This window comes from Sciurus carolinensis, chromosome 7 (genome assembly GCF_902686445.1).
Source record: "Sciurus carolinensis chromosome 7, mSciCar1.2, whole genome shotgun sequence".
NCBI lineage: Eukaryota > Metazoa > Chordata > Mammalia > Rodentia > Sciuridae > Sciurus > Sciurus carolinensis.
This window is the reverse complement of record NC_062219.1, coordinates 13,631,618-13,644,746: the sequence shown is the minus strand read 5'-3', so window position 1 is coordinate 13,644,746 and position 13,129 is coordinate 13,631,618. Positions and strand designations below refer to the sequence as shown.

Here is a 13,129-nt window from a genome sequence, read left to right as displayed (position 1 = left end):
GCTGTGATAACAGACTGAGCCTCAGGGATCATGGAAGAGAAGAAGCAGGGCTGGGGGAAATGGTGGTAATTGATTTCCAGCAATTTTGCACTAGGAAATTTTTCTAAGAAAGAAAGTGTACCCAACACTAGTGTGATCTACTTTATCGTTCTTTCTTCTGGTCTATGAAATAGAACTTCACAATTTTGCCTATGTTGAATATTCCAGTGTTCCTGTGGATCAACAGGCCAGTGCAGCAGGATGGATACTGTTCCTTTTTACTTTATCATATCTACCTAGCAGGTTGGCAAATGTGGCCTGGTCCTTGGTAGACTGGTTGGTGGGTCATCTCTTACTCTTGCCCTCTGACTTCCTTGTTTTGCATAGTCATTGGAGGCTGTTGATGTGGGGTTGGAATGTGAAGTAAAGATCCCATTTAAGCTTCTGGTTCAAATGCACAGCAAAATTGTAGTTCCAGACATGATCCCAACTAATGTTATTTTGTATTTTGATGTCTACTTGCCTTTCCTGAATGTAAATCCTTCAGGAGACCCATGAGGATGAATGTTGCTAAGCAAGTCAAGAACTGGATGCCCCTATATTTATAACTTTCTCAGCTAATACTAAAAAAAAATTACTTTTGACTTCTTTTTTTTAATCTTGCTTTTTTATTATTTTTATTTAGCTTTTAATTTTTTACAGACTGCATTTTGATTCATTGTATACAAATGGGGTACGTAATTTTGTTTCTATGGTTGTACACAATGTAGATTCATACCATTCGTGTAATCATACACATACATAGGGTAATGATGTCTGTCTCATTCCACCATTTTTCATACCCCCCTCCCTCTCCTTTTCTTCTACAGGGGATGGGGAATGAGAGAATACTATGACTTTATGCAGGTTGTTAAATATGAAAATGTTCTTATGGAATAGTATCAAAAAGTCTTGGTTTTCATATGCCAATGTTGCTGTTTTTTCTTCCATATTTCTATGATGTTTAAATGTATGCTTGGTTGGTTATTATGTTATTTCTTGAGGACAGAGATGTTCATTAACTTCTTTGTGGGGAGTATTTATAGGAGAGGGAAAGAACATTTTCCAGCAGATTAAAATTACACTTTTATGTATTTGAGAAAGTCCTGTAGGGTAATTATGAATATATAGCCTGATTATGGAAGCCATTGAATGTATTTTCTTTAAATACTATAATGAACTTATAAAATAAATATATACATAGGGAATGTTTATTAAAAACAGAGATAGTACAGGGTGGACAGAAGGGAGTACAGAGTGGTTAGGAGCAGAGAGGTATGCTAGACTGCCCATGTTCAACTCCCAGATCTTTCTCATACTAGATGATTAACTCCAGCACAGTTAATGACTTTTGTGCTTTAATTCTGTTGTTTTCTAACAGGGATAACAAAAATGCCTATCTTAAAATATTATTTTGAGGACTCAGAGTGCTTACAGCTGTGTCAGATTCCTATTTACTTTGTTAAATTAAATTGAGAATAACAACCTGACTTACTAAGCAAAGAAACCAAAACCTGACTAGCAGTGTGTACTTCCTAAATGGACAGCCATAGCACAGCCAGCCACAGCAGTTAACTGGTTGGATCAAGTCCACATAAGGCAACCACCTAGCCAGTTAGTCAACTCTGGTTGACTTCTCTGTTCTCTCTCTATACACTCACTGCTCACACGGAAGAATGGAGCTCTCTGAAGCTTTCCTGGTTGGGTGCTATCTAATCAATGATTCCGTTTTTGCTAAAATAAATTCTGTTCAATGCATTTTGTATGAAGTTTTTCTTTTAATCATTTTAAATGGATGTTTGCTTTTATATTCGTCTTCTTATTGGTTTATACCTATTAAAGACACTTGTTGACTATTTAAATTTCTATGGGGTTTTGTTTAAATGCTATTTAAATTATACAACCTTTGACATTAAGTAAATGGAAATTCAGAATTATAATTGTGGAATAAGACTGAGAGGAAAATTGTGACTCACATTAGGCAATTGTAAAAAGAAAAATACAAAACTGTGGGCTGATCACAGCAAGACACCTCATAAATCAAACTACTTATTTTCTTATAATTCAAATTACTTTATGCTTCAAAATCACTTTGTGTTCATTATAAAATGTACATACAGAAAAAAGTAGAACAAAAATTAAAATTTATTGTTAGTGCCAATGCAGAAATGACTACAGTTTATTTTCTCAGCTTTCTTAGACATTTTACCGTGTTTTGTTATGAGTATGGTATTACATGATAAGCAGGTTCCATAGAAAGTTACTTCCATGATTTAGAAATATACCCTCCTTATTTTCCATGTTAATAAATGCTGCGTCTCAACATAATGTGCACTGATTTTGTGACATTATTTCATATATGTCAGGACTATTTCAAGTGGTGGCAAGTGAAATATTTTTTTTCCTTTGTTATTGTGAATAGTTCTTTGATGAACATATTTAACCTGTGCCTTTGCACTCTCATTAGATGATTTCTCTGGGGTGTATTTCCAGAAACGGAAGTGTAGAGTACATCTGTTCTAAAGCATCTGCTACACCTTGTCAAATAGCCAGCTTAAATTTGCACATTCCTGTTAGTACTACTTGAGAATGTATATTAACATGCGCCATTCTGGCATGGATAGAACATTCTTTTTCACATATTAATTTCATACATCAAAATAGTATTTCATTGTCTCTTTTACTTCACAATTTTAGGTTTTGTTCTCATATATTAAAATATTTTCCAATTCTATGAAATGTTGGACTGTTCATTGTATAATAACAGATGCACACATCTAGATGCATGCACATACAAAGACACACACACATATGTGTGTGTGTTTATTTATATTTACATAAATATATTATTTATATTTTATTTATATTTATATAAATATATATATTTTATATATTTATTTATATTTATATAAATATATTTATATATATATTTATATATATATTTGTGTGTGTGTGTTAAACTTAGTTACACAGATGCAAATAATGCTGCTTGGCTTTGATAAAATATGTATTCATATACTGAGGATTTTGGTTTAGTATTTTGATGCTTCTCTGTTATTATTGTGTCAATGATTTTGCATCTCTAGGATCTGTGCAATTATTTGTGCATCTTACATTGGCATAAAATTTACTTGAGGGTAATCTTAGCATATTTAGACTGAGGATGGGTTGGGATTGACCAGAGGGGCTCCAGGGAGCCTTTGGGGGTGCAAATATTCTATATGTTGCAAAGATATTTTTATAGTTTGTAAATTTGTCAAAAACCATTGGCCTATATATTTAAAATTGGGACAATTTATATGAATTATTCTTCTATAAAGTTCATTTTTAAAATGAATTAAAAATGTGACCTTACCTTATTTATAAGAGCAGGAAAATAAAATGGCAGTACTTAAAATTAAAAAATCTTTAGGTGATTGTCTAATTTGAGAATCAATTTAATTCTAATTTCCTTGACACTTTGACAAAACATACTGAACCTAGAATTCTGTTTGTGAATATTTAATGAATGTTATAGGCGTGTTTAGGTTTCCTAGGTTTCCATTAGAATGGTTTGTAACTGTACTGTGTTCCTGCACTGTAGAAGTTTTGCCTATGATTAGGGATATAATAGATTTGTCAAAATTGGTTTACTTTCTAACACAAGTTAACACTTCCAACCTGGTGTTTATTGGTAATAACAGCGGTATTTTGATTATTGGTTAGCGAACTCTTGGTATCTAAATTTGTTCTGACCTCTGTTTTTATAAGGAAATATTCTTATTGACCCTTCCAAATATTGTCCCCAAATTGTCCTTTTGGGCACTTACACTGTGAAAGGAAGAGAGAAGATAAGTATCATAGGAAAGGCCTAAATTTTTAATTGCTATTATTTTAAATAGTCAAGACTAAATCATTTGAAATGCTAATTAAAGGATTTAAATATAGAAACAGAGAAATTGAAAGAACAATTGGTAAAATAATATCCTGGTTATCGAAATTATATACATGGCAGCATAATTCTTTTTTGAATAAGAGGAAAAGAAAAAACAAGATTGGAGTACAAAGAAGCATTTCGTGCAGTAAATCAGGCAAATTTCAGTGTGGTGATTTCTGTGTGATTTTCTCTGTCCAGAAGGAAGCAATGTTATTTCAGAGTAGTGTGGGGTGCATTGTGATTGTTGAATTAAGGCTAAATATGGGACATTGTCCAAGGATCGGAAAACATCTGGGTAGATTGAGGCTTAATCTTTCTTCCCTTCACTTTATGTATGGATTTATTCAGATAATTAGGTCTAGTAACGAGTGATGTCATTCAACCATCATGGTTTACTTTGAGTGTTTACTATGTGTCAATTATAGCCCTAAACTGTTTGCATATATCAAATAGTCTAATCCCTATAAATAGCTCTAGGAATTAATTGGGAGCTCAATATTATTATTAATATCTTTTTTTTTTTTTTTTTTTTTTTGGGAAAAAGGAAAAAGAAGGATTATTGCTTTGCTAGCAAAGGAGAAACACAGCGGACTCCTGTCCTAAAGGCTGTGATTCTGCCCATCAGCAGGAACAGGGGGCTTTTAAAGAGGTGATTCAAAGGCTACATTCCACCTGTTCTCTGTTGGAGTGTAATTCACTTGTTAACTTGGGAGATGGTTATTTTTGTGATCTTGTGGTACCATCCCTGAAGTCTGGATTACTTTGTTCCTGTGGTGGGTGTGTAATTAATATCATTTTGAATAGTATATGATTCCTCTAAAGTTTACATTTTAAAATAGTTAAATTATGTTTAGAAACATTTTAAATAGAATTTTGAGATTTTAATTTACTTTTACTAATTGTAAATTTCACTGGTGTTCTAATTTTTGAAATTTCATGTTTGTTGCTTAACCATTATTTTATTAATTTGCTTTTTCTACAATATTTGATGGATGACTTTTTACTTATTAGACAAATAGGGACCGTCTGCATCCTTGACTATATCAGAGAAAGACCTTGCACATGAATAATAGCTCCATTCAAAGGGAAGTTTTGCATTAGCAGGTTGTGTACTTGAGGTGTGTTCTAGCATTTTAGAGGATGAGTCATCTGATGGTCAATCTAGTTTTTATTTCCCTTTGTCTATAAGTTACTTCTTGGATGGTTTAGAAAATTTTCTTAGTTCCATAAGTTTAGGAACAAAGCCAGATAATGGTATTTGTTAGCATGGATATTTTGTCCCTAACTTCACGTGGTGCTTACTGAATCCTTTTCTTTGATATTTCAAATATTTATTCAGGGTTTAATGTCTGCATCTTCCTCCTCACTATGACTTCCTGCATAAAAATTGATGATTTAGGATTTTATTGTTCTTCTATTCCTGAATTCCTAGCAGGGTTATCTGGCATATTTATGAATGCAATTGAATGCTCAAATAAATTGTCTTAGCAGTTTAAAACAAAAAAGATTTAGAGCCTATAAATGGTATTGCAGGTCAAAGAAGCCATTGATGCTGTCAAGTCTGAGGTTAAAAAAAAAGTGAGTTTAAGTATCTTGTGAGATGTAGAAAGACCATAGTAGAGTATTTTGAATATAAATGATAAGGTCTTGACCTTACCAATAGTCAAAGCTTTAGCAACCAATAATCCATAGGCTATAGCGTACCAGGAAGCCCTAAGGCATTTGTTTGGATGCTGCTGGGATTCCGCAATCATGTTTACATTTCAAATGTTTTGAATTAGAAGTTTGCTTTGGATGAATGGTGTTGTTAGGTCTGCAGAATTCTAAGCTGTTTTTTGCTCTGCCCCGCCCCCATCCAACACCAATTGTCACGAATGATATAGAAATGCTGAGAATAAAAACTGAAAGGGATTACTCACTATTTTGTTGAATCTGATCTGTGGAAAAGAATGTAGTCCTTTCACAAAGGCCCTGAGGGAATTTCTAATGCTGGCAAATGGCAAAATTGAAAACTGAGAGCCTTGTGGGACCCCCGTGCCGTTAAGAGCTCACCCACCTGATGTTTAGTGAGACATTCTGCTGCTCTATGTGGCTGTATAATTTACCTACATTAAATAATGCATATCTTGCTGTGAAAGTTGATATGTTTTTAAATTTTGTTAGCCAATCACCCTTGCTTTTGTGATAGCTGCTCCATGGGACAAGAAAAATGCTCAGTGACTATAAATGGAACATAAAGAGACAAAGACTGTGAGAAAGAAAACTGTGGAGTTTTGAGGTCCAAAATTTAAGCACGCAAAAGAATGAATGAACAAAGAGAAGACAAAGGTGCTCACACTGTATGGAAGACTCTAAGAGCAAATATACTTTGAAGGGAAAAGTGTCTCTAGACAACTACATGTTTGGTGAGGCACAATGCCATTTTCCTTATCCAAAGAAAAACCATACCTACTCAGCCATCAATAACGTTTTGGGTCCAAACATTGGCTGAAATAATTATTAATTTTTTTCTTTTTCTCACGATTCTCATATAACACAAGAGGAAGCAATCATGCGGTGCATTTATTTTGGGTGAATTCTGTCAGTCCTTAGGTGTTTTCTAACCTCTGCCCTGCAAGTAAAATGATAACTTTACAAGAAAAAATAACTCATGCAGGGATGCGGCATGCAGAGCTTGAGTCCAATAATGTTGCTTGATTTCATTTCCTTCAAAAAAAAAAAAAACCCTAGTGAGGCAGCGACTGTGGTGACTGTCATCTTCCCTGGCTCTCCATGCTGTCTTCCTTCTGCTTCTGGAAACATGACCTCTGGGTGCTCTGATGGCATCGGCAAGGTGTTCCGTGACATGAAGGAGCACACATCATCAGCACCAGAGGGAGGGAGGAAGTGCAAGGAGGAGGTCCTCTGCCCGAGTGAGGACAAGAACGCCCCATCCCGAGGAGGCCAGGGGGTCCTGGTGGTGGTGTGGGCCGGGCTGGATGACCTCCCCACCACCTTTGTCAGGATGCTGCCAGACAAGGACTGCCTCTCTGCCTCTGTGATGCAACGTAGGAGACCAAGGAGAGTGAGAAGGAGCACCTGTGTTTACCTTCTGGCTCCTGAGTCTACACCCCTTAAGAGCAAAACCATCTGTACTAGTTCCAAGGATGCCATCAAGTGGAAGCTGACAGGGATCAGGCAGGATTTATAAGAAGAGCCAAGAGGAGGTCAAGGACTGCTGCACCCTGGCAGAGAAGCTGGGCTGGGTCGTGCTGTCCTCCCCCTGCAGGGCAAGCCTTTGTGAGCCTCCTCCAGCCTCCTGCCTGGAGCATCTGGCTGTCCCAGACCTGCCCTGGAGGTTATAGGCTGATCCCTTCCTGCCAGACCAGAGGGTCTGGGGGGATCCCAATGGGAGGGGGCAATTCCTTCACCCCAGTTACCAAACAGCCTCCCCACACTACCCCTTAGATCGTCCTCTCTCCATCCCTCATGGCCTAGCCTTCCCAAACTGCTTTTGATTCTCTGTTTCTTCTTGGGTTGAAGTAGATCAAGTCCTCTCAAGGCACCCAGTTTGGGGGTGGGGGGCTGTCTTGTTTCAAAGGATACTCCTACTCTCCACATATACCTCCCCCATCCCATGCTGCCAACTTTGAGCTGCAATAGTGACTCTGTGCTGCTCTGTTTAGGTCCATGCATAAATGGAATATTGTGGGGATGATCCCTCCCTGTGCCAGCTGGCTCCCCTCCCTTTTCTCCTGGTCTTGACCACTCATGGAAGAAAGAACAGGAAGGGACCTTCCATTAAAAAAAAAAAAAAGTCCACTCTGTGTATGGATACAGTGTGGAGTCATCGTGATTGAGATGAGGAGGGGGTGTTTTGAAATCTGGCACTATAGTTTCATTAAAAATCAAGGCTGGGTGTGGTGGTGCATGTCTGTAATCCCAGCGATTTAGGAGACTGAAGCAAGAGGACTGCAAGTTCAAAGACAGTCTCAGCAACTTAGTGATGCCCTGAGCAACTTAGTGAGACTCTGTCTCAAAATGAAAAGTTATTTTTTAAAAAGATGGTACTGAGAATGTGGCTCAGTGGTTAAGTGCCTCTGGGTTCAATCCCTGGTTAAAAAAAATCAAATAAAAGGGAATTATAATAATCAATTCATCTTCATAATCAGAAAGATTTTTTTAAGTTTTTAAAAAATTTATTTGTATTGTAAACAAATGGGATACATCTTGTTTCTCTGTACATGAAGTAGAGGCATACCATTTGTGTAATCATACATTTACCTAGGGTAATAGTTTTTGATTCATTCTGCTATTTTTTCCTTCCCCTCCACTCCGTCCACCCCTCTTTTCCCTCTATACAGTCCCTCCTTCCTTCATTCTTGCTCCCCTCCCACCTCCCATTATGTGTCATCAACTGCTTATCAGCGAGATCATTCGTCCTTTGGTTTTTTGAGATTGGCTTATCTCACTTAGCATGATATTTTCCATACAGTCTCATGCCATGGACAGCACCCAGCTGTCTTGAGCAGAATCCTGCCCCTGGAACAGGTCCTGTGTACATGGTGGATGGAAATGGCAGCCGCTGGTGCCAGCTGGTGGGAGGGAGATGAAGAGTCAACTCTGAATATGTTAAATTTGGTGACGTCAGAGTTCAGTGGAAATGTCAGTCTGATAGATGTATGTAAGAACCCGGGGTTTAGGGAAAGGAGAATAGAAATATGTGAGTCGATAGAATATATGTGGAATTTAATGTCTGTGACGAAGATCAGAGGAGTAAGACGCCCGTCTCAAATGTAGAATTCAAGAGCAGGAGACACAAAAATCTCAGTAATCAGTAATCAGACGCGCGCGCGCGCACACACACACACACACACACACACACATTTGAAAATGAAAATTAATGTAAAAAAATCCATGATGATAAAACGTCAAAACTTGAATTTGAAATGTCTCAAAGGGACTGGTAATTATGCTTACTTAGAGAGTGGTTCAGACAGAGACTAGAGTAAATCCAATGACCAAACATTTCAGTGTTTTATCACTAGAAGGATGAGGAGAAAGCAGTGCTTGATGTTGCCACCAACTCAATCGGTGTCAATTTGGTGGGGACGAACTTGTGGTTTTTCATGGTTTGGATTTGCATTTCTCTCATGGCTACCATGACAGAGCATCTTGCCATATATTTTGACTTCTGACTTTGCTGTTCTGTGAACAGACTATATATTAGATGTGGCAGTTTTAAGGGACACACTATAAAATTAATTTTTTTAAATGTACGATTCTATGACCTTTAACACATGGATAGAGTTGTAAAACCACCACCTACAGTCAGGATGTAGAAAAATCTGATCAACTTTCGCTTCTCCCTGCCAGTACAATTGTGGCATTTCCATCTTACTCTATCTGGGTACTCTTGCATGCTTCTTGAAACTGTTCTACACTTAGTGCACCATTTCCCCTGGTCCTTAAAACAGGGTTAAATCCTATGAGAAAGTAGCCCATGAAGATAAACTCTTCTTTACCTAAATTTATGATCTGCACTTCTTACTCCGGCACATGCAGAATCCAGGCTAAAGCGTAGCCTCCGCAAACTCTGTTTGGAGTTTCTGTATTTAATGGTGTGCCAAAAGAATTCTAACTTATTAAATAAAATATGTTCTATGTGAACCTAAAAATTATACTTTATAAGCACAAAAATATTTTTTGTTGCAATACATCCATCATATCTGCAGATATTAAACCCAAACTGCATATTACATCGTATTTCTCACCCAGAAACAATGGAATTATTTTCCAAAAGGATCAGAAGGACTACTTAAAACCCATGAAGACTAACTTATAACTTAGATATTTATACTGAAGCTATTCAGAGACTAATATTGCAAAGCAAGCTTTCTTAGCCAATGGTTTCTTCATGTGAACTGGGTAAGAACCAAACATATTAAGACAGGAGAATCAAAAGTCTAATGCGTTCATGATTTCTTCCCATATCTCATTTGCAAGCTCTGTGAAGGCAGGTTCACAGCAGTGTACGCATTCATAATTCTCAGCACAAGCCTCAGTAGACAAAATGTGCCCAATAAACTTGTATGAGTGAATGATCCCTCTCACTTTGTTTTGTTTCATACTTTTTGTTAATGATACTTATACACTTATAGAATTTAGGTCCCACAACTTTCTAATATCTGTTCTTCATTGTTTATTATTTCTACAGCACCTACACTCTAATTATTTGTAATTAGATATTTTTTTCTTGTAGATATCTAAACTTCTGTGTCTCTAAATTATCTAGGATGTGGGTCAGAGAGGGTGAGCCCTTAGAAACAGAACATGTGTTAAATCAGTGTTGCAGCTCTTCCTGGTGTCTTTGGTTTGAGTGTGCAAGAGAAGGCAGGAACAGTCTCTGGTTTGGAAGTCCATTATCCGCATACATCTGTGTCAAAAACAGAAACAATACCACAAGCAATTTTTCAGTAGGACTTCTGTGCCAGAAGCTATGCTATCAATTTTATGTGTTTTATTTTATCTAATTCACCAATAGCTGATAACTTTCATCCCTGTTTTACAAATAGCATAACTGTCTAAGTTCATGTAACTAAGCGGTAGGATTCAGATCATGGTCAACATAACGCAACAGTAATTCAACACTTCATTACACATCTTGAAATAACTTCCTAAAATTATATTTATGTAAAAACTATAAAAGTCTTGCTGATAAAATTCAGCAAAATCAGAAGTGGAGGTGATAACTCTTCTGCTAGTGTATACAAGCCAAATATCTCTTCTCTGTTTTATTTCTCCAAGTTTTATTTCGCCTCACTCCTTTTTTCTTTCAGCTCTCTGAGTACTATGGAACACAAGATTCGATTTAGCAAAACAAGGTTCACTATACGAGACTACCTGAAAGTTTCCTTGTGTCTTGACTTTATAAACCTCTTACTATAAAAGCCTCCCAGCTTCCCCTCAAAGGAAGCCTCAGAATTTATGGATTTTTCAGTTTTTCTACTAAAAATGTTTATTGCACATCCAAATAAGAGGGTGAGCTTTTACTTTGGCAGTGGTGTTATTGCCACTCAAAATAAATATTTTTTAGACAGAAAGCACATTGCATTTATATAGATCACAGGTACTTGATGTGTGACTAGAGTTCAAGAAGGTTCAGAAAAGAGATAAAAATGATGTGGACTAAAGAAATAAAATTATAACAATATACTCTTCCACTGAAATTTTGGACTCTTTGCGCATATGTGTGTAATTAAAAATACTCAATTTTTCTTTCAATTATTCATTCAACAAGTACTTACTGTCTGCCACATGGTATTCAATGGTGAATAACACACACACACACACACACACACACACACACACACACACAGCCTTCATGAAGCTCCTGTTCAATTAGGAGACTTAACAAAAACATTTTTACAAAAATACATGTATATCATGCATAGAGCTATGAAAAATCAAGTATTTGGTAACAAAGAATTATAGAGAGGATTCACCTGACATACATCATGAAGCTATTGAAGTGTTTTAAGCAGAGTGGGGGGTTGATGACCTAACCTGATCTGTACGGTGTAAGATTACTTTGTGAGGAAAATGAATTGGAAGAGAAGGGACAAGAAAGCAAGTGAATAAGAGGCAGAACTTTCTGGAAGAGAGTTGGTGGGTGGTAAGCAATGAAGGGGAGAAATGAATGATTTGGAATCAGGGGGAGAGCAACCTTGTTAAAAGAGGCTGGATCTTAAATTATAGGATTCTAGGTGAGGTAGGGTCTGATGAAGTGGCCTTTAGTTAGAGGTTTCTAGTGCCTTTTAGAAAACATCAAGTAGGCCATTACCCTGTTCTCAGTGTGGAAGACGTGACTTAATGGCCATTGGGCTGTTCCAGTGCTAATTACTTTGTTAATGGTTTATATGGTTTCTCCGTTTTTCTCTTGTCCTCACACTTTTTGGTCCTATGTCCTGAGGCAATTGACTCCTGAGACTAGGAAACACATATTTTTTCCTTCCCTTCACTCCTCTCTTTGTCCCTCTCTCACGTATTCCACCTAGCAGAAATTCAGTGTACTCTGACCAACATGTCCCCAATCCCCCCGCCCCCAAACACACCTGTAACCATCACCCGGTCCTGGCAACAGCCCTTCTCCTCTGCTTCTGTGCGCTCATCTTGGTAGAGTCCACGTGTCAGGGAAACCATGAGGCACCGGTCTGTCCGTACTGACTTTTTTCACTTAATGCAATGCCTTCAGGTTCTTCCATGTTGTCACAAGGGGCAGAGTTGGGTTCTTTCTTTGGCCTAACGTACTTCATCGTGTGTATCTATACCCTATTTTCTTTCACCGTTCATTTGGAGAGGGTTGATTCTTTATCTTGTCTACTGTGAATGACACTGAAATGAACAGGGGCATGTCATTGTCTCTGTCATACTAATTTCATTTCCTCCAACTATACCCAATAGCAAGATTGCTGGATCATACTGAATATTTTCTAGCACCCATTTACGTCACTGAACTCTTTACATGGGTGAAAAATACAATGATATGTAAATGTATAAAATTTTAATGGATTTCGATTGCTTATCCTATTTCTGACTTCCATATTTAAACACCAGAGAAAGAAACACACAGAAAAAGACAAATCCTAGCTTTACATTTCAGCCGTTGGGGAAGTTTTGATATATTAATGCAGTTTAGAGTGATGTCATGATATTGGACTACATATGCATCTAAGTCTTTTTTCTTTATTTATTATAACTTAGAATGAGGGAAATTATCTTTGCAGTCAAATGAATTTAATTTTTATATGAATTTCACTTTGATCTAGGTAGAGATGGTTTAAAATGAAATGAAAGTAATCAACATAGTTTTATCTTAAACTGTGTTTGTCTTCTTAAATTCCATCTCTGCTAAAGATGTTGAGTTGATTTTCCTGGCAACTCTTCCCATGGAGGATAGGCTTAGTCTTTTGTGATGCTGTTGACATGACACTGTAAAATCTAAGAAGAATATGGATATAAACACATTGGATTTTGCATCAAAGGGTGACATTTTCCCTTTGAAAATGTATTCTGCATTTTGTACGTGGGTCTCTTTTAATGTCTATGTGATAAATATAGTTAAAATATTTTTGGCCTTTGGAGAAAAACTGATTAGGATATGATACTTTTTTCAATGATTTTCTTTTAAATAATGTATTTTATAAATGTGAAATA

At 36.8% G+C, this 13,129-nt stretch overlaps 1 protein-coding gene across 1 annotated transcript; it reads left to right on the top strand.

Annotated features, from left to right (window-relative positions):
* Nucleotides 1-6,734: 6,734 nt before the first annotated feature.
* Nucleotides 6,735-7,124, top strand: LOC124988512 (cofilin-1-like). Its single transcript, XM_047558024.1, has one exon. The coding sequence runs from the start codon at nt 6,735-6,737 to the stop codon at nt 7,122-7,124; it is 390 nt and encodes a 129-aa protein (XP_047413980.1).
* Nucleotides 7,125-13,129: the final 6,005 nt, after the last annotated feature.